This window comes from Barbus barbus (assembly GCF_936440315.1).
Source record: "Barbus barbus genome assembly, chromosome: 9".
Classification (NCBI taxonomy): domain Eukaryota; kingdom Metazoa; phylum Chordata; class Actinopteri; order Cypriniformes; family Cyprinidae; genus Barbus; species Barbus barbus.
The window spans coordinates 26,841,594-26,863,479 of NC_136737.1; the positions used below are offsets into that span (position 1 = coordinate 26,841,594).

Genomic DNA, 21,886 nt, shown 5'->3' on the forward strand with positions numbered 1-21,886 from the left:
ACTTAGATGTCATAAACATGTGACCATTAATACGACACCAAAACATGACTGTGGGGAGAATCACATGCTCTGACACATACATTACGTTATGCTAGTGTTTCAGAGGAAGAATCTACATGAAACACATCATACATCATAAAAGTACAGCTGTCGTTCTCTCTGATGAGGAAACACTATCATTACAGTTGTGTAACGATGCCTGAAGAGTCAGCGGTAGCGAAGCCGTCATACTGTAACATTTTTAAGGATGAACTGGAGCACCAAAAAGTACACAAGCTTTTGAATTAAACCCTTGGTAGATATTGATTAGTGGAGAACACATTTGATTCATTTCTAACCAAAAACACCAAACTAAGATTATACACACAGATGAGGCCTATGTATTCTTGTTTGCCTTGCGGCCATACAATAATTTGCCTCTACAAGAAGAAACATGAACGCATTAATTGGTTGTACTCCTGCAGCAATGTGAGTCTAACAGACGGCTCCTGTTTATTGTGAAATCTGTAATCGGATCAACATTCGGTATCAGTATATGCCAGCGTGTTAGCTTAAGTGCTCATTAATAGCTGATCGTGCTTTATCTCCATCTCAACGCATCTTGTGTCCTGCCTAGCCACAACAGAGTAACTGATGCGCAGTATTGTAACTCTTTCACTAAGTGCTTTAGGGGACACGCGCCGAATTCATGACGATTGAACACAATGGGCGTAGGTGGTCAGGGCGAAATAGTTTGACTCATTCTATACCATGGCTTATGGTGTATATACACTTTCTGAAAAGCTGTCATTGGGGCTGTAGCATTTCAAAAGGTACTAATATGTACTCTTTAGTTATTAATATATATATTTAAGGTATTAATATGCATCTTTAGGGGATAATAATTACAAAAATTACCTTTTTAAAAAGGTACTGCCCTGGTGACAGCATTTGTATATAGTTTACAGTGATTTCCACTAGGAATGTCAAGGCCAAATGTTTTCTGTACTGCATAACCATGTAATAATATCTTTATTACAATATTATAATACTGTAATACATGCACTCTAAGAATAAAAATGCAAACATTGTACCCTTTGAGGTTAACTTTTTCCTATTTCCTTTAAAGGGACTTTTTTTTGTTACCTTATCTACCCATAAAAGATTCATAGTAGTACCATTTAAGGTACTAATATGCAAATTTCAGCCTTAAATAAGGTTCACCCCATGGCAGAGTGTATAGTGATTTTCCACTAGACATTTTAATGCCAAATGTTTTATATATTGAATAACAGTTCCCTAAAAGAGACATTTTGCACCTTATCTACCCCTCATTTTTTTTTAGTAGTACCTTTTAAGGTAGCCTACTAATATGCATCTTATAGGGGTAAATAAGGTACCCCAGTGACAGCTTTTGTACCTTTTGTTTTCTGAGCGTACATTTCTTTTTCACTACAAATTATAATACCAAATGTTTTATGTGTCATATAACATGTAATAATGTTTTTATTACAACATTACAATACTGTAAAACCTACACTCTCAAAAAAAAAAAAATGTGTACCTTTTGGGTACAACAGCTCATCCCTTGTCGTAGAATCCTTAAAGGGACATTTTATACCATTTCTACCCCTAAAATTTTAATAGTAGCAACTTAAGTGTACGTAATACTACTCTAAGGTATTAATATGAATAAATGTCAATCACATAAGAAAATATATTACAACCCTCAAGTTATTCACAGGGAGAGGGGGACATTGGGAAGGTCTTACTAGGTTTAACAGACAACATGATTGCCCTACTTCTTCAAGAGCTCTGGACATGCTAGTAATAAGGACATGCATTTAGACACTGTGAACGCATAGTTGTGAGCACACCTGGTTAGCAGACAGTTGCCCCAGGGGCTGCCTGTTCATCAGATTGACTGCGTTCTGTAATTAAAGGCCTTGAAAAAGGAAAGCAACGAGAACGAATGTGCGTAAGGAGGGCTGCGATGCCCATTTCTAGAGCTGAAGTTGGAACTGGAACGCACTACGGGGTTCATGCAAACACGAACAGGGCTTGAATATTCATCTTGGTCGTGGCTCATCTTTTGCTCGCTGTATGAACCCGGCATGCTCATCTTTTTGCTGTCTGTGAGCGTGAACGGCATGTCTGACTCAGTTTGATCAAAGCAAACTGGCTCATTTTCCCCACACCCATTCCCTTGATGTCAACTTCAAAATCAGACCCCCTAATACCTTGCGCCAATCCCGATGTCTTCTAATGTTAGCTGAAGAACTAATTAACACTACAAACAAAAATGTAGCAGACGCACTTATACTCTTTGTCATCTTCCTGTCAAATGCTGTCATCGTAACCGGTGTCAAAACGGTGTCAAAACGTTGAAAGAGATTTGCGCAACGACCACATGTAATTCCACAAAATTAGGAAATCGGTCAAAAATAGTACTTAATATGGGAAATAATATGCTTTAAAAGAATACACTTAAGGGCAAACGGAATACTTTTTTTTTTTGGACACATGATTGCATGCTTATTGTAAAATTATTATAGCTTAAATGTATTTAAAATACAATTAGCTGAATTTTACAGTGTTTTCTGACCCACTTAAGTATGACTTTAAATGTAGTTTTATTGTCTTTGAAATATTGTTAAAATTTACTGTTGAATATACCGGCAAGCATTTTTGGTAAACCATGTTTTTGGACACTTAATTGCATGTTTATTGCAAATGTATTATTGTGCAAATTTATTTAAAATGCAATTAGCTGAATTTTAGAGTGTTTTCCAACCCGCTTAAGTAGGTTAGAAATTACTATTTAATATACTGGAAAGCATGTTTGGTAAACTAAAATATACTTGACTGTAATTCCTATTGGAACTAGTATTTGTCATGTTTTTAAATATATTTGTAATTACACATTTATAATCATGTAGTGCATTTAAATGTATTACATTTAACAATTCAACTTTAAATATAATACCGAACAACACAAACACAAAATAAGCGCACTTCTTTAAAGCATTGCAAAATATTATTAAAACAATGACTTAAAAGTGTACTTTTAAGTTTACTTAAGTATTCTCTTTAAGTACACTTAATTGACCTTTTATTTAATTTATATTTGTTATCTACAAGTATACAATAAATAAATACTTTTAAGAATCGAAGTACGCTACAAGTGCACATTCAATACAATTAAGCACACTTTTACACAAGTAAATTATCTTGAATCTTTGAAGAAATTGATAGCTTGAATACTCAACTTTGAGTAGTAAAAGATATAAATCTAGCGCAAATTTGAATTTTTTTACATGACGACAAGTGTCAAATGGCAAAAAGCTGTGATTTCCTATAATTAAGAGTTTCCACTGTACAATTACGAATTCAGCAAAGAATTTTCAGGCAATTTTACTAGTAAAAAAATATGGTAAATCCACCATGAAATGAGCGCTACATCTGCCGTATTGACAGTGAGCCTTGTTAGTACGTAAATGGCCAGGAGAGTGACAAGCATTGTGCTGTGACTGACGGCAAGTGGACGGATGGGGATGAGGAGGTCCCTTTCATGGGTTTCCCATGGAGGATTCAGGGTGTTGGAGATCCAGCCACCTACATCAAGAAGCGTCGACCAATTAGAGGTTGCACGCCAGCTCGCCAAAAGCTGCCTTCTCCTCTAATCACCACACTCCAGTGCGGCACAAAAGCTCGGGCCGCTCACCACATTTCAATTTAAATAATCCCCCCTTTCCCCCTCCATCCTCTTTCAACGACTTTCCCCCTCTCTCCCATACTCTCTCCCCCACTTTCTGCTGCTTCACCCACTTTCCTTCACCCCCCCAAGAGCTAATAAAAGCAGCAAGTAAAGCACACACAAAGCAATCAGTCTAATAGCTTTAATAAGTTTAAAGCAGTGTTTTCCCCACGCTTTCGACACATCTCAGTGTTGGGTGGCAAAACAGAGCTCAAGTGTTTGGAGACAGAGAGTGACAGTCTTTTTTTGGTCACGGGGCCTGCCGTTCGGTACAATTTCACAACGGTGCAACGGGAGACAAAACTGGTGAACCTTTAGACGCAAGATGGAATGCAGAGATCTGAGAATCCAAGAGAGTTAATTAATTATTCGTGAAAAATAATGAGAAGTTGATTATACACTTGAGAATGCAATGAATATATATATATATATATATATATATATATATATGTGTGTGTGTGTGTGTGTGTGTATAGAAATTAAAATAAAATTTCAGCAAATTCACAAACTTTATTTCTCTAAATAATTGAATACTACTAAAATAATGTGTCAGTTTACAATAAAATACATTTCATTACAATTGATTCCAAAAAAAATATATATTTATACATATACATATATCATTTATTTTTATCTTCCAATATCTCGACCAGCTTATAACAAATGCATTGGCTCAACCAATAGTATGTGTTTGTGGGCGGGGCTTTTTGTTCGACTGACCAATGGCGCAGAGGAGAAAACCGGTTGAACAACTTTTCTTTTTGTTATCTTTGTAGCTCCATTTTGTGACGGTAATGGTGCAGAAATTACACACTTAGCCTCTAATTTTCATGAAATGCAAAATTATATGTAAATTCAGTTCTTTTTAGCCCTCAATGTGCACTCTCCCAGTCCAGTTTTTCTTACGTTCCACATCTTCTAAGCTCCAAATGACACACACAAAAAAAGACTGGGTAAAGGTGAAGCATAAATTGCGCCGTAATCTCTCTCACCTGTCTGCCCACACGCCACTGACTCAGTTTCTAAATCCACTGAACATTCTTTGTATCAATAGAGGTGGTTTTGTTCACATACCCCTCTTCAAAACCATTGCTTACTGGAACAAAGAAATATTTTAAGGAAACTCATAAACCCGGAGAATGTGTGTGAATGTGTGTGTTGATTCAAGTATTTCTCTGTCTTCTCTGTTATTAGCACTGCTCTGTCATTAGAGGATTAGAAAGGAAGAGCTGACCTTTCTTACATCAATATACGTGTGTGTGTGTGTGTGTGTGTGTGTTAACATGCAACTCTGAGAATGTGAATTTGCCTTTGAATGTGTGCATGTCATGCAACTTGTATGTTTAGTGTTTAAACCAAAAACACTGACTTATCATTTTATAATTTACACAGATTTCCATATTTACTTCTAAACATCCGGTGACACATTCATGTTCTTTCAGCGATGGTGTTTTGATATGTGCTTTAGTGACCTCACATTTCCTGGGATTTTTGAGTTTATATGGGACCCTCTTTATAAAAATCTAATAATATATATATATATATATATATATATATATATATATATATATATATATATATATATATATTTGTTTATACATTGCAATGTATTTTATATATTTATACTTTTTTCTTATATATTAGTATTTTATTTTTTATTTTTATTTTTCTTTAAAGAAGTTTAGTGTTTGGACCAATAACAATGACTTATAATTTTGATATGGCTGTAGTAACGTCAAATATTTATATTTCCTGAGATTTCTGAGAGTGATAATGTTAAACTTATTCATAAACCTTTCATTTATGTTATAATATGTGACAAAAATACTGAATAAAACAATCAAAAATAAAAGTATGTGTGTATAAAAGTGTGTGTGTATATATATATAATATAACATAAATATAATATAACATATATATATATATACACACACACACACACACATGTATGTATATATATATATATATATATATATATATATATATATATATATAATTTTACACAATAGTACTGAATAAATAGGTATATTTATATTATTAAAAATATTGTACTTAATTGCTTTTTTTTAGTAGTAGTAGTAGGTTATATAGTAAATTTTTATTATTTTCTTATACTTCAGTTTTTTTTTAGTTAAAAAAACAATTTAATAATTTTTTTATGACCGTTAAGTCAGCATGAGGTGAATAAGTAAACCTGGGTTTCATTTTGCAGCAGTTAACTTATGTGTCGGGCCTGTTTTCTCAAGTTTCATAAATGTTCTGCCTCACTGACTAAAGTTTATGGCGTGTGTTTTACGTCATGAGTTTATAGCCTGAAGTTTGCTCAAGCTTCACACTGAAACATTCAGGTTTTGCAAGGACGAGTTTTTGTCTCCGCACTCGTCAATCAGGTTCGCCGTCCTGCCAGAAAAGACCCATACTCTTAGGTTTTTCCTCAGAACTGAGAGGAACAGGAAATAAACTTCGTCTTCCGGTGGGCCATACAAAACTTTCCCTGTGTGGAGCCATTTTAACAGTAGCGAGGTGTAATGGAGGCTCGGTGCCGCTGCTGGAGTGTGAATGAATCGTCGCATTGAGGGCATGGCCTCTCGCCCCCCTGACTGCGGCGGGATGGGGTGCGTTCACTCTCTCATTGAGCCGGGACTTGCCTCCTCATCTAAATGCGCGCTCAGCTGACACAATGCTCGGCTTTGCTGTTTTTCAGCACAGCTTACAAAACACAAACAAAACAGAAGCTCGCTCCCGAACGTTCACGGCTCGCTTGCACTACACTACTTTTCTCTGGGTTTGTCTTGCATTTTATTTGCGCTAGCGTTTTCTCATCTGGCAGCTGACTTGTGGGTTTCTTTTAAACGGGTTTGAATATCGGCGGACCTGTCAGTCAGTGACACAATATGACGGTCCGGACGCACCGCATGACATCCCGACAGGAAATCAATGGCTGGTTCTGTCTGAAGAATAAACAGCTGCCTCAGATTCAGTTTCTACTTATTGTACAAACACCCACATGTTAGAAACTTCTCAACTTCAGCTTGATATTTCCTGTGGTGGGGATTTTTTTTTTTTTAGTGGTAGGCTACATCACACGAGTAAACAAAGATGACTAGAGAAGATAGAAATAATATAAACTTGGTATTAACATCTGTCTCGAGTGATATGATCTCAGTCAAATTAGACTGAGTGCTATGTGTGATTTGATTGACAGGTGAGTAGGCGGTCCTTAGCTGTCATCCGGGACGCATCAGGATGCATTGGCACTGAGCTAATAAATTGGTCTGCGCAATTAATCAAATCAAAATCGCAATATTGTGGTCACAACGACTGCAGTTTAATTTAAGGGCTCATTTTATTTTCCCGGCAAAATGAAAGCTTGTTGGTTTAATGTTTGAAAATCATACAGTCATATATATATATATATATATATATATATATATATATATATATATATATATATACATATATAATTTTACAGTTGTGTGATAAATTCATATTTTTTATTTTTTATTAAATGCTATTTTTTATTTATTATAAAAGTAGTATTTATTGTTTATTTTTATAGCAACAATAATAATTATAATGAAAATAAAAGGCATTATTATTATTAAATAAATAAATAAATAAATAAAAAGCAGCAGGGTTATTATAGTTAACTAAAACTAAAATGCAAAATAAAATAAAAAAAAACTGTTACTTGAAATAAAATAAATGTAAATGGAATTAAAATAAAAACAATTTGTTTGTTTATTTAATTAATTATTTTATTTCCAAGGCAACATTTCCCATTTTTATTTAATTCACTTGATGTATTAAAAACTTAAAACTAAAACCGAAATAAACATTTATTAAAAACAATAAATACATATTTAAAAACAACAAAAAACTAATAAAAATGACAGACACACAATATAATTACAAAACTTTTTACCAAAATTAACCCGAAAGCAAAAAAATAAAATAAATAAATAAATAAATATATATATATATATATATATAATAACAAAAACTATAATAGCATCTCAGTGGCACTTAAATAACACTGATGTGCAGATACGGAGTCATAATGAGATATCATTATAAAAATTATTATTATTATTATTATTATTAACAGCAACTTTGAGTTGTTTGGGGGTATTAAATAATAATAATAATAACCACCCTGAATGAATGTTAATACCAGGTGTAACAGTGTTTCTATTGCTCACTTTAGAGGAAAAGAAACATCCTCTGATATTTATTTTAAATACACCCATTCATCTAATTCAGTAAACACTGTCTCAGTATGCATTGTAACTGCAGCCGCAACGTATAAACAGCCGAAGCAGTTTGCGGAAGGTAAAATGGTTTACTCAATATGTTGGTAGTCTTGAGTGTGCTTTCATTATAATAAAAACAGAGAGTTGCACATATGGCTGCTGGGATAAAAGCAGAAACAAACAGACAGGCAGAGCATATTGAGGAAATGTGAAGATCTTCCTTTTGTGAGTTTTATGGTGCTATTCAAGAACTCCTTTGCTCTGTTTTTATATCCGCTTGTGTTTTACAGCTGCTAGTTTAAGGGTGCGAGTGTGTGGAGGTGTTGTGTGTGTACGTGTGGGAAGGGGAGCGGGTTGTCTTTCAAAAACACTTAGCTTTTCTTTCCCACCCAGCAAATACACGGCTAATTAAATCTAATTAGAGGAGGGCTGTCATAAATCTTTGACAATGCCTTCTGGATCACCCACAAAGCTGTTTCGCCTTTCTGCCGTCTTTTCACTGTTGATTAGCATTTCTCCGTTCCTGCACCCATGAATTTACCGCAATGCATTAATACCTATTAACAATATGGATAGTGACAGTTATGTGTCGCTTAGCTCATCCTGCACAGTGTGAAATCACTTCCTCCCAAGGTTTTCCATTTAATTCTCTTTTTTTTTTTTTTTTGCTGGTTGTATAGGCTAATTTTGTTCCTTAAACTGAGTGGATCTTTATTTTTTTGTTCTGCAGAAACACTGATGGACACCAAATGGGCCACCACTGAACTCGCATGGACCTCGCATCCTGAAACTGGGGTGAGTTATTACTCTTGTGTGTTTGACTTTGGTTAACCTGAGGCCATCGTGCTTATATGATCCGCTCCTTCAGTCAAAAATATAAAATATACAGAGGTGAATCTGCAAAAAATTCTCTCCAGGTCACATTTGACCTCAATATAAAATAAAGACCAGTATTTTATTGTTTTATTATATTTATTATGGAATTTATTTATTTTAAAAAAAAAAATTCATATAAAATTATATTTTATTTTATTTGTTTTGACTATTTTATTTTGGTTTCTTTGTTCCCTCTTGTTTGTTTTGATTTATTGTTTTACTTTGAATTTTTATTTTGTTTTTCCTTTTTTGTTGCAACGTTTTTTTGTTTTTCATTTTTGTTTTGTTTTCACTATTTTGCTTCATCGTTTTGTTTTTTTCCCCCCTTTTTGTTTTTCTTAATTTTGTTTTTACTTTTTCTACTATATATCCTCTTGAGTTTTACAGATGCTAGCTTAAGGGTGCGAGTGTGTTGTTTTGTGTGTGTGTGTGTGAAATTGTTGTTGTTTTATTCTCAATTTATTTTGTTTCCTCATTTTTTGTTTTGCTTTTGCTTTTTATTTTTACTTTTTTTTTGTTACATTTCTTTTTTTTTCAATATTTTCTTTCATCGTTTTGCTTTTCCCCCCTTTTTGTTGTTTCATTTACACAGTATATAAATTAAAAGTAAAATATAAAGCTGCTAGCTTTATTTTATTGAGTAATTTCTTCCCTTTTTGTTGTGGGCATTTTGCCATTATTTCCATATCAAATAAGCACAGTTCCTCCAAAATTTTCACTACCATAATAATAATAATAATAATAAAATGAATACAAAAATAGAAAAATATATATTTTTTGAAATACAGAAATGGCTGAGTTTTTTTTCTTTCTTTTTTCCCCCAATCCAGTAATGACACTTATAATTGTAATTAAAATAATTAAAAAATACAAACTTGTGAAATAGGCCTTATTTTCTTTAAGACAAATTTAATTTCTTATTATTTCCATTGAATATTTCATTTGAGGTTTAAAAATGACTTGCACATTTTCATGACCAGTTTCGTGAGATTTTCTCATAAATGTCTTAGTTCCCGAACCTTTAAATCAAGAGGTATTATAAGAGGTCCAGTTACAGTCTTGTTCAAATATAGTGTGTTAAACACAGGAAGCTCTGAGTTTCATCAGATAAAGGCAATGCCCAGATCAGATTTCACCCTAGCTGTGTTACATTCATTCTCCAAAAGTGAAATCTGTGCCCACAAGCTTTTGGCAAAGACAGCAGAAGTATCCTTCGCTCGGTATATCTTTCACCCAGACACTGCTGACTTTTCTTACTTCTTTTGTTGGTATTTGTCTGATTCTTTGGGTTTTCACCTCTCTTCCTTGTATCCTGTTCTTCAGGGTGCTGCATGTGTCCATCGCCCCCTTCTTGCCCCCAGCCACACCATCTCAGCTGTTGCAGTCACCCCTCCCCAAAACCTTTACTTCCGAGTAACTTAGCACCAATGCACAGAGGCACAAGAGACACAAATCAACTGGCATTTCACCTTCCCCGTCCATATATTATTCTTGTAAATATCCCTCCCGTCCCCATTAAAAGCACTAAAACTCACCAGCACAATGGGCCCAAGAACAACCCCTTTACACCCCAACAGATGCCGCTTTTCAGAACATACATTGTCCAATGTTATCCCGTCTGCTGTCTGTCATGCACACCACTATACATTTCACCCACACCAGCCCACTGTATTTTAGGACAGATAGGGGAAATGTGGCAGCGGTTTCTCCTTTGCCTTAAATTTCCCAGTGTTCTGGCCACTTTTTATTTCAATCCTCCTTCTGGAGCGGATCCCACAACAAATGTTATTTCAGATTTAAACTAATTTTCCCTACAAATTGTCATTGTTTTAATGCATTCAGACATTGTAATATGCATCACTCTCATTGGATTCTCATAACTGTAATACAGTATATGTATTTTTGTTTTTGTTTAAATCTGCAAAAAATAAAGGCTATACACGAAAAATGACCATGATCAATAAATCCTGTTGAATTTAAATATTTATTTCTTCATTTATTGCAGTTATGAGAATTTGGGTGAGGTGGGGGAGTGTGTTACCTACTTGTCATAATTAATAGTTTAAAACGTTTTTTTTAGCAAAATATAATTTCTTATTTCTGTTGGGGTGAAATGTAATTTTGACACTTTAGGCTAAATAAAAGGCACCCTCCATATCGGCACACTCGTTTCTAATCTTGTGTGACACTAAGTTCAATGGTATGTGGCCAGATAATAAAAACAGGAGAAAAAAGTTATAAATCCCAGTCTGACTCCGCAGTTCTTTTTCTCTTTTCATTTAATCTGCCACGAAAAAATAAAAACCTCTATTAGTCATTAGCCTGACACCTGTAACCCGAGAAATAAACACAGATAAATACAGACTGTAACACCATTAAGGATAAATAAACATAACGACCTGCTGTCGCTTAAACCTGACCTGCTAATTCTTCCAAGATAAACAAACCGAGTAAAAAAAAAAAGCTGTAATGCACTTATATATTTATAAATAAACCACATAATTCCACAGCAGCATCTGCTTCTAAAGTAAATGCATTCATCTTTTTTTTTTTTCCTCCAACAAATCGAAGAGATGCAGCAGCGGAAAGTTAATGTGCATAACTTTTCACATTGAATCCGAAGTGTGTGCTTTCGCATTTCAACATTTAACTTGCAGAAGTAGCTTAAAGTAGGCTTATTTCCCAAAAAAATCGAGTTGAAAAGAAATTGATTGGGCATATTACTCTTGGAAAGATGTATGTTTGGTGCCCAACTATCCCAGTGTGTGGGCCACTTCCTTGTTCCCATCTTCACTCTCTCAGCAATTTATTCCACTGAACTAAATGCCCATTTACACCTCATTCTTTCTCCTGTCGCATTGACCTGATGCTTATTATTGATCTCAGCACCCTTGGCTCAGAAAGGCAGTGATAAAGCAGAGACTTCTAGAAGCCCCCTGGGGCCCATAGGGATGAATGGCCTGTCCGCACAACATCCATATCTCTGTGTTAATGAAAGACTTCACCTCTACACAAACACTACGCTACGCTCTCAACAAATCTCTTGATGCCGTGCTAGTTTTCATTTTCCTTTTTGGCTACAGCTCATTCTCTCCTTTAGGATCGCTTTTTCTTGAACTCGCTGTAATCAAAAGAAGTGGGATGGTTTCCCAAGGTTGAGCATGAATCTAATTGTTCCTTTACTGGAATGAATATGAATCATTCCTTGTTGATATAGTATGCTGTTTGTTTAAACAAGCTGAGGTTGATGTAAAAACCTTCATTAGCTGCCAAGATTGCTAGCAGGCATTCTTACTCGACCACAGTCTGCGTAGTTGTCGTATCACATGGTTTTACCTCAAATGCAATCAACCTCTCACCTGTCTTTTCAAAAAGATGTGTGCTCTTAATTTTGGTAGATCAGGAAGAAAGGATTTTGGTAGAGCATTGAACATAGCTTGTTGATCTGCATGAATACAATGTAATCATGATGGTTTAATTGAAAGGTAATTGATTGTGAAGTGATGCAGAGAGTACTCCACACACTTGAGGTGTACGGTAAACATCCACTCGTCGTTTTTATTCGATGGAGTTCTGACACTCCACGGTAATTTTGATGAATTTTCCAGGCAGGTTTCCTCATTGAACTGGCGAACGCAGACCAGCGTACAGCTCCCCACTTAATGACACCACGCACAATGTGTAATTGAAAAGGCACAAACCAAAAAGCACAAAATTTAATCTCCCCTCTCTTTCAACCACCCCATTCACTCTTTTCTTGGCTTGCTCCTTCCGTTATATTGTTTCATAGCTCCGATGTGTGGGGCTGGAGCTGAGAAGCAGCAATTTATTGCCTGCCGTATCTCTGTAGCATAACACCTCAGAGTTCTAAAGACCTGGATAACATCAAAATGAGAATGCTTTCATTTGTAATACTGACAATAAAGCGTATTGTACCATACTTTAGATAAAGAATTTGTTATTGCTAGGAGAATCCTCCAATGCAGTGCAATAAAGTGCTAGCTCATTCTGGAGGTGAACTTGTGTGACTTAGTGTTCTCTATTTTCCCTTTTTTTCTCAGTGGGAGGAAGTTAGCGGTTACGACGATGCCATGAACCCCATCCGAACGTACCAAGTGTGCAACGTTCGTGAGCTTAACCAGAACAACTGGCTTCGCAGCGACTTCATCCCTCGAAAGGATGTTCTCCGTGTATATGTGGAGATGAAGTTCACCGTCCGAGATTGCAACAGTATCCCCAACATTCCAGGATCATGTAAAGAGACTTTCAATCTATTCTACTACGAGTCTGACTCGGATTCTGCCACCGCCACCAGTCCTTTTTGGATGGAGAACCCTTATGTTAAGGTGGACACCATTGCTCCAGATGAGAGCTTCTCTATGTTGGAGTCTGGCCGGGTCAACACCAAGATTCGCAGCTTTGGTCCACTTTCCAAGGCTGGCTTCTATCTGGCTTTCCAGGACCTGGGCGCCTGCATGTCTTTAATCTCTGTCCGAGCTTTCTACAAGAAGTGTTCCACGACCATTGCCAATTTTGCCGTCTTCCCAGAGACGGCCACAGGAGCCGAGGCTACGTCACTAGTCATTGCCCCCGGCACTTGTGTACAGAATGCTCTGGAGGTGTCTGTCCCTCTTAAACTCTACTGCAATGGAGATGGAGAGTGGATGGTTCCTGTAGGTTCCTGCACTTGCATGGCTGGGTTCGAGCCTGCAGTTAAGGACACGCAGTGTCAAGGTGAGTGCTGATATGTGTGTTTTTCTAACTGTGCAATTTGTCTTATCTCTCGGTATCACATTAAGCCAAATGGACAAATAATCCTGTTTTTTTTTATTGAAGTGTTTGGCCTAACAGCAAATTTGGTTGTTCGACCTCAATTTAAGCAGAGCAAAGCAATGCATAAGTCTGTATGTCTGTCAGAGTGGAACATTTTGCTGAGAGAAAGGAGCGGTCTTGATGAAAAACATATCAGGTTCAGGCTGAGGTGAATTAAGCCAGCGTGTAACATAGCCACGGTGAAAGTGAGCAGAGCAGACAGTGGGAGGTCAAGGGTCAAATTGAGAGCTGGGAGTGAGAGGAGACCGGAATCGATTTGCCGACCAAGGGCAAGGGCTGCAGTGAAACATTAATGAAGAGCACAAGATGGAGAAAGAATAGTAACCCTGACATGTCAAGGCCCCAGAAGTGAAAGGTCGCAAAGAGACAGTTGGTTCAAGTATTAAAAGAACTACAAAGACAGAGCCACTGAGCAGTGAACCTCTGGGGTAAAGAACTAAACTGAACAGCAAATATTTTGTGTATAGAGAAAAGAGGATTATTTGTGGTGTATGAGGTAATCATAACTGTTATGATTGTTCATACAGAGGGTTGGATATTTACACAAACACTTAACCCTACGTAGCCCTGTCACCCTACACTGTTATAACAGATACATAAATGCTACTTTAAACTGTATACTACTTATATATGTATATATATATATATATATATCACATATTTATTTATTTTTTTATCCTGAAAATATATGTAGTTGTCAAAGTAATGAAGGACTTTTTATACTACTGTTAAGTTGATATCAAACGTGCGTATACCTGTAGGGGAAAGTGGGCAGTCCTTTGGAAATCTGCTGCCTGATGTACAGTTAAAAACTAATTTGTTTGCTTGAGGTGGCTCAAGATGAAAACCCTGGCAGCTGTACCCTGATAAAATGTTCTCTAATCAAGCCAACCGGAAACTAAATGAGGGATAAATCTCTCTGTATCCTCTCTCTTGCCCGGGGAAGTCGTGGCCTAATGGTTAGAGAGTCGGACTCGTAATCCAAAGGTTGCGGGTTCGAGTCTCTGGCCGGCAGGGATTGTAGGTGGGGGGAGTGAATGTCCAGCGCTCTCTCCACCCTCAATACCACGACTGAGGTGCCCTTGAGCAAGGCACCGAACCCCCAACTGCTCCCCGGGCGCTGCAGCATAAATGGCTGCCCACTGCTCCGGGTGTGTGTTCACGGTGTGTGTGTGTGTTCACTGCTGTGTGTGTGCACGATGGATGGGTTAAATGCAGAGCACGAATTCCGAGTATGGGTCACCATACTTGGCAGTATGTCACTTCACTTCACTTCACTTCATCTGAAGGCCGTTGGTCTCATTAATACCCTGCCAGAGCACAATTAGGACATTCACATGAATATTAATCAACAAGACCCTTTTTTTCCCTTAGCGCTCCATATTTCCCTTATCAGTTCTTTCTCCCGACTTCCAATTTCACCACAAATTCTAATCACTCCCTTAAGTCCTATGTTCTGCTCTCAATGAGAGAGGGAGAGAGTGAAGAAGGTTTGGACAATAGAGTGTGAGCAATAGACTGTACAAGTAAGAGAAAAAAGCCACAGGATTTGCATTTACTTTGCTTTCTTTCACCTCTCCTCTCTCGCTCTCTCAGGAGAGCTGCTAGAGGAAGGATGAGGATGAAAGGAAAGGACTGACTTCTTACCTTCTTCGAAGCGATTAATCAGCACTTTCAACCCTTCAGAAAACAGCCTGTGTTTTTTGAAGGGGAATGTCAAGCAGTCTTTCATGGGGGGTAGAACTAGATGGTCTCATTTGTCTCCCCAAGATTTTGGTTGATTTATGTACATCTGAAATGCGAGGCAAAACACTGAGAACTCAATCTCCAAAGTGATACGTTATGTGCGATAAACCGAAACTCACAAGGCCTACACTCTTTCATTTTTATCTCTATGTGAACTGTTTTCTATGTTCCTTCTTCACTAACTATCTCTGGCCTCCCCTGATTAATGGTTAAACAAATAATCTCCTAAGTTAACAGTATCCCTGCTCTAATGAAGCCTTGTGTCAATATTGCACATTCTGAGATAGGGAACATCATCGTGTTGTCCAGAAACCAGATGTTCAATTCATTTTTTTTTTCTAAAAGAGCATAGCGACTGATAAAACAGCTTGGTAGGTTGGGAACTGTATCGTAGTACTTTCCTTGTTTGTAATAAACATAAACTGACTACTTGATCACTTAGACAGTTGAGTGACATTCTGAGCAGAAATATCACACTGGCATTGTGTGCCAGGAGAGCACTTCTGCTTTTATCGTAGATGCAATACAATGTGTACATAATCTCAGTAAATGGTGTCAGAGCTCCACAAAGGCCAAAGACCTGTGAATGACACACTAATCTTTGTATTCATAAGATAACAGCTCACACTTTACCTTGTAGTCTTTAATATGCTTTGTTTATCTTAGAGGAACACTTCATGCAGTACAACATTGACATTCTCAGTGTTTGAGTATTGATTGAAGGAGTTCATTTCCAAAAGTGCTCTTGTTTGGAACTAACAGGCATGTGTTTGTAATTGAAGTTGACGGTTAGCATATGCACATGGGGTTTATGCAAGGCCAGGGTATGTTGTTGGAACTCGTCTAGTCATGAGGGGGTTATTTCCCTGGAGGAAAACAACAGAAAATTAACAGTCCCAAACAAATACGTAAGCAAGAACCTGTGCGCCTTCGTATTTTACAGTGCAAGATGGAAAGGATTAGACCGCATACTGTGGGTGAGGAAAACAAAAGTAAGAAACTAAATTAAGGCAAGCAGATCTCACAAAATGCAAATTGCAAAAAGGAAATTGCTATTGATTTTGCTGCTGAATGCAAAGAAAAGATACCTAGATGGAAGCATACACCAAAAATGCGTAGCAAAAAAGTAAATATGCTATGAGTTTCTATCTCTGACAGTCTAAGTAAACAACTCATTTTCTCTTTAGCATGCAGTCCAGGCACCTTCAAGTCCAAGCAGGGTGAAGGGTTCTGCTCCCCATGTCCGCCCAACAGTCGGACAAGTTCTGGAGCCGCCAGCATCTGTTCCTGCAGAACCAGCTACTATCGGGCGGACAATGACTCGCCTGACTCAGGATGCACCAGTGAGTAATGCCCTCGAATAAACGGCCATTTCACCCATCATGAACTTATCTAAACATAAGGAGTGTTGTTTATTTGCCATGTTCTCTGCTCTCAAAACCCACATTGATCCAAACACCATATGTACATTCATATGCTCATCCATATGTAAAGCAATTCCTCAATCCAGCACGCAGAAGACTACTGGGATTGTTTCAAAACGTTTCCATTTCTCCTGTTTTATATTAGCTCTTTTCTGCTTGTGTTCATTGTCAGCACTCTGAACAGATACACACAACAAAAATGTTTTCCCAAGTGAACACCACAGCTATTTCTAGCCATTTTTGATGTTAAAATGAACAGCACAAGTGGGAAAAACAAGGTTTTGCTTAATTTTAGTTACATGAAAGCACTTAATCTGCATTAAGTGTATGTGAAGCCCCATTTGACCAATTTTATTTAAATGTCCTGCTTAAAAAAAACATTTTAAATTAGCCTACTTTAGCCTGATGGTCATAGCTGCTTACCGGGTTGGTTTTCTCTTCTCAGGCACTGCTTAATTTGGAAGTTTTGTTGGGGTTTAGGGAACTTGTCAATTGGTCAGCCAAACCAGCTTTGCTAAGGGACCTGCTGGGAAAGCAACTAACCAAGGTTAAACCTGCTAACACGTCAAAAATGTTTTATTTTTGCAGCCGTGCCGTCAGCTCCACGCAGCGTCATCTCAAATGTAAATGAGACGTCTCTTGTACTTGAGTGGAGCGACCCACGTGACCAAGGTGGAAGGGAGGACCTTCTCTACAATGTCATCTGTAAGAAATGTCTGCCTGAACGTGGTACCTGCACACGATGTGATGACAACGTGGATATCTCTCCCCGCCACCTTGGGCTTACTGAGAGACATGTTACGGTCAGAAACCTTCAGGCTCACACCCAGTACAGCTTTGAGATTCAGGCCGTCAATGGAGTCTCCAACAAGAGTCCTTACGCACCCCAGTTTTCCTCTGTTAACATCACCACCAACCAGGCTGGTAAGTTCAGTGATTTCTTTTGATGTCAAGCTGTTACCATCTGTCATGGTCCAAGAACTACCTAAACTATTTTAGTTCTAGAGACTCTAATAAACAGCCTTGACCAGCTAGATCATCTACCATGTTCCAACAGGTTACAAATATTCTCTTCCATGTGTGACCTTAAATGTTACAAAAAAAATGTCTTCACGTGATCTAGTTTGAAATAATGAAGTGTAATGACCTCTCTTAAGATATTTCCATCCCACGGCACTCTACCCAAAGAGCTCAGCCCACAGAATGCATTGATGCCAGAGAGCTGTGCTATGAGCCTCAGTAGCAAAGCTAAACTACTCTATGCTAGAGTGTGCTGGGTTAGTGAGATGTGGAGATGTATTAACCTTGTGAAAAAAGCCACTTATTGTGTGATTTCAAGTTTTGAATTGACACTGGACTTCCCAGGAGAGTTATGCATATGCATAACCCTCTCTTTAGCACTCTATGTTAGCACCCAGGTCCAAGAATGCCTCTGTTTGCTATCAGGGATTGGCCGAAGGCATTGTCATACAACCCAGGCAGTTGTTGCACATGAGTCAATCCCGGGGAGACATGCACACCCACACAGCAGTCCACCCCCATGGTTACAAAAAATCAGGAGGGTCTGTGATCAGATTATCTCCCAAAACTGTGCTTGAATATTCATCCTCCTTTTAAGACAAATAATAATACGAGCCATCAGCTCAAGGGACGTCATGGTTACTTCCACTGTCTGCTCAAGATGAGGCCCCTTAATCCAAGGGTGAAAGTAAGCAAGTGGGCTGCCCAGGGAACATTGTCTTCAGGGTGAGGCTTTTCTGAACAAGGCCTGGGTTAGGCCTGGAGAGTGAGATTTTGGGGGAGGTGGACAAAGAGACAGACAGAATAATAAAGAGCTACTAGGGAAAGCATCAAAGAACCAGACCCGGGGATTAAAATTCTTTTAACAAAGAATCAGTGAGGGAGAAAGAGACAGAGGCAAGAAAGTAGGGGATGTTGAGAGCTACTGTAGTGTGTGAACAGAACTTGATAACATCAGAAACCGGAGACGGCAACATCAGCTCTGAGGACAAATGGGCACGGTACAGATTATGTAAAGCTAGATGGAAGAAGTCGTGTTAAAACGAATATATGGGTAAAAAAAATACCAGGTTACGTTTAATCTTAAAAACAAACAATAGATTATATCGTACATAGAGGCAGTGTTAATGGATATGTTAATTACCCCAAAATTATTTGTTTTTAATTAGATACAAACATAACATAAAAATACTTTACAATTTAAATAATACATCTTTTTCACATAATAATTTGGCAAAGAAAGTGCATAATTATCCAAAAAAAAAAAGATATTATGGAAGACAGACAGTAAGAAGTCGTCATTGGTCATAAAGAGCAAAGGGAGAGGACAGAGGGTGTGTGCAGCTATACATATATTTGCATGTGTTTTTAGGTTGTGTGGACTGGATTTACCAGATACTAAGCCTTCCAGTTTGTCTGTCATGGTACTTTTCACAAGAGATTTTAGAATCCATTCTGTCTGAGAGGCTGGGGCCCCGAAAGGGCCCAAGACTAAGAGCTGTCTGATGCTTACACATCAACGCATCTTTTTGGTAATCCTGAATGTGAGCATGTTCTAAATGTGAAAAAATAGAAATTCAGCTTTCATTAAGATAGGATTTCTCTCATTTTCCCTACACAGCTCCCTCTGCAGTTCCTACCGTCCACCTGATGGAGGCCTCAGCCAACACCATGAGTCTTTCTTGGCTCCCCCCTGAAAAACCAAATGGCATCATCTTGGATTACGAGATTAAATACCATGAGAAGGTAAGAGCCAGTGTAAGTCAATGAAGCGAAGGGCATTCAATCACAATTCCACCACTGTCATCCTCTGCTCTATACATAATCGTTCATCCTGACAACAGCATCAACCCTTCCTCTCTCTCTCTCTCTCTCTCTCTCTCGTACCCTAACACTCCTCCCTAACTCCTTCCTTGATTCATCCCCTTCTTTTGAACGCTGATACCGCAAGGCAGTTGGAGCTTGGCAGGAATGGAGGCAGGAGGATTTGCATATACCCCTTTTCCACCAAGGCAGTTCCAGTGCTGGTTCAGGGCCAGAGCCTAGTTTCAAACCGGTTCTTTGTTTTTCGACACCCAAAGCACCAGCTCCGAACCAGTAAAAGCGGTTCGTAAGTAGCACCAAAACATTGCTGGGCTAGAAGGAAGAACCACTTGCATCAGGAGCTGGGGGCGGGGTTACTGTGACCAACAAGACGAACAGAAACTTGGACCGCCATATTTGAAATAGCAGCTAAACGCTAACACATTTGATTCGCCGTGTTTGGATGCCGATGTAGGTTCGCAAAGCCATGAACATCAATAGCAACGCAACGTCCGCCATTGCTGATAGTTTGTTTAGGTTTGTCCGGGATGGATCGGCGCTGCGCGGACCACTCGGTGTGAGGCATATTGGGGTGCTGCGGGAGCGACTGGAAAGCAGATGGCTCTTTATGCTTTTGGATCGCTCTCGCGGTGCTTTAGTGTTGTGTGCCGATCGATCGATCTGCGTGGCGCTGATGCACCTCGAACAAGCCTGTTGTGCCGCGCTAGTGAACCGAAACCTGAAACGTATTGAGTGACGTAAGCCCTGGCTCTGTATTGGCTGTCTAGCCTGTGGAAAAGCAACCGGTTCTTAAAGCGCTCGCCAGTCGAACCAACTAAGAACCGGCTATAGCACTGGCTCTGAACTAGCACCTGAAACTGCTTTGGTGGAAAAGGGGTAATAGAGGAGAAGAAAGGGCCAGGCATATCTGCTTCATGTTTGATGCGTTGTACTGACAGATTAAACCAGAGCTGCCAGACGCTTGCTTTTGGGTGCTGGCTGGTTTTATATGGCTTGTTTTATCACTGTTCCCACAGGACCAGGGGGAAGCTATTGCCCACACCATGACAGCCCAGCGTAGCTCGGCACGCATTGAGGGTTTGAAGCCGGGCACGCCGTATGTTGTGCAGGTTCGAGCCCGAACGGTGGCAGGGTATGGCCGATACAGCAGCCCTTCTGACTTTAGTACCAACCACCAGGGTATGTAAAGCAACCTATGTTATCACATAAAACCTGTTTTCTTTCAAAGCCTATCAAGCAACTGTGCGAATCTAAGAGTATAAATACCTCTCATAGAAAAAGAAAAGCTATAAATAGATCTGAGAAATACAATTCTCTTGAATACATCCCATGATATCTCTCTTTGTGCCTCTCACACAGCTGATGCAGACAAGACTCTACAGGAGCAGTTACCTCTCATTGTGGGCTCTCTGACAGCAGGGCTGGTCTTCATCATTGTTGTTGTGGTTATTGCCATTGTCTGCCTCAGGTAAATGGTTTGATTTTTCACTTACCTTAATGACATTCACAGTAGAAGAAAGAATTATAAGTCAAAGTATACCTATGAAACATCAGAATGTTTTGAGTGCATATGCAATTTAGTTGCTCATAATGCTTCCTTAGAACCTATCTGACAATTAATGAAAGCAGTTTGAGAAGCAGATTCATTCTGGGTTGTCAGTTATTTTGGATCTTGTACTTGGTAAATTGTAGCCAGTGGTCTCAAATATGCATGTGCCCTACATTGGAATTCCACAGTGTCCCGATGATCGTTGGCACTGGCACGTTCCATCTTGTGGCCACCTTCCCATTTCCACAGTTGAGGGCAAGGCAGCTGTGTATTTAAAGCCTTATCAAGCAAAAATTCTAAATTTGCACTCTTTTTCGTTTTAATCAGCACAGTGTGTCTTAGTATCTTAACTTGTCTGCGATTGAAAAAATGTAGGCCTTGGTATATTCCAGAACTGAATTTGAATTGGAAATGAGATACAAATCACCAGCGGGTATTATTGGCCCGGTTACTAGTTAGACAACAAAGGGATTGCATTAACATGTACTGGGGGGGTTGGGTTTGTTGAAATTGCAATTCATTTAATGGACTGATAGTGGAAAAAATGTGAAGGAAGGAATTAAGAGACAGGAGAGAATCAAACAATGTGCCAGTAAAGATTCCTTAGTATGTAACCGAAGCAAGA

The 21,886-nt window shown here is 38.4% G+C and overlaps 1 protein-coding gene across 5 annotated transcripts in view; it reads left to right on the plus strand.

Moving 5' to 3' along the window:
• Positions 1–21,886, plus strand: part of LOC306874512 (ephrin type-B receptor 3-like) — a 48,223-nt gene that overhangs the window by 16,810 nt on the left and 9,527 nt on the right. For 3 of the 5 annotated variants that reach the window (XM_079424622.1, XM_079424625.1, XM_079424626.1), the window contains exons 2-8: positions 8,720–8,784; positions 12,927–13,599; positions 16,632–16,787; positions 17,457–17,792; positions 19,510–19,634; positions 20,729–20,891; positions 21,072–21,180. In XM_079424622.1, the coding sequence (XP_079280748.1) occupies positions 8,720–8,784; positions 12,927–13,599; positions 16,632–16,787; positions 17,457–17,792; positions 19,510–19,634; positions 20,729–20,891; positions 21,072–21,180 (1,627 nt within the window). Of the gene's footprint in view, positions 1–8,719; positions 8,785–12,926; positions 13,600–16,631; positions 16,788–17,456; positions 17,793–19,509; positions 19,647–20,728; positions 20,892–21,071; positions 21,181–21,886 lie in introns of all 5 variants that reach the window. The other 2 variants (XM_079424623.1, XM_079424624.1) reach the window with 2 other exon arrangements.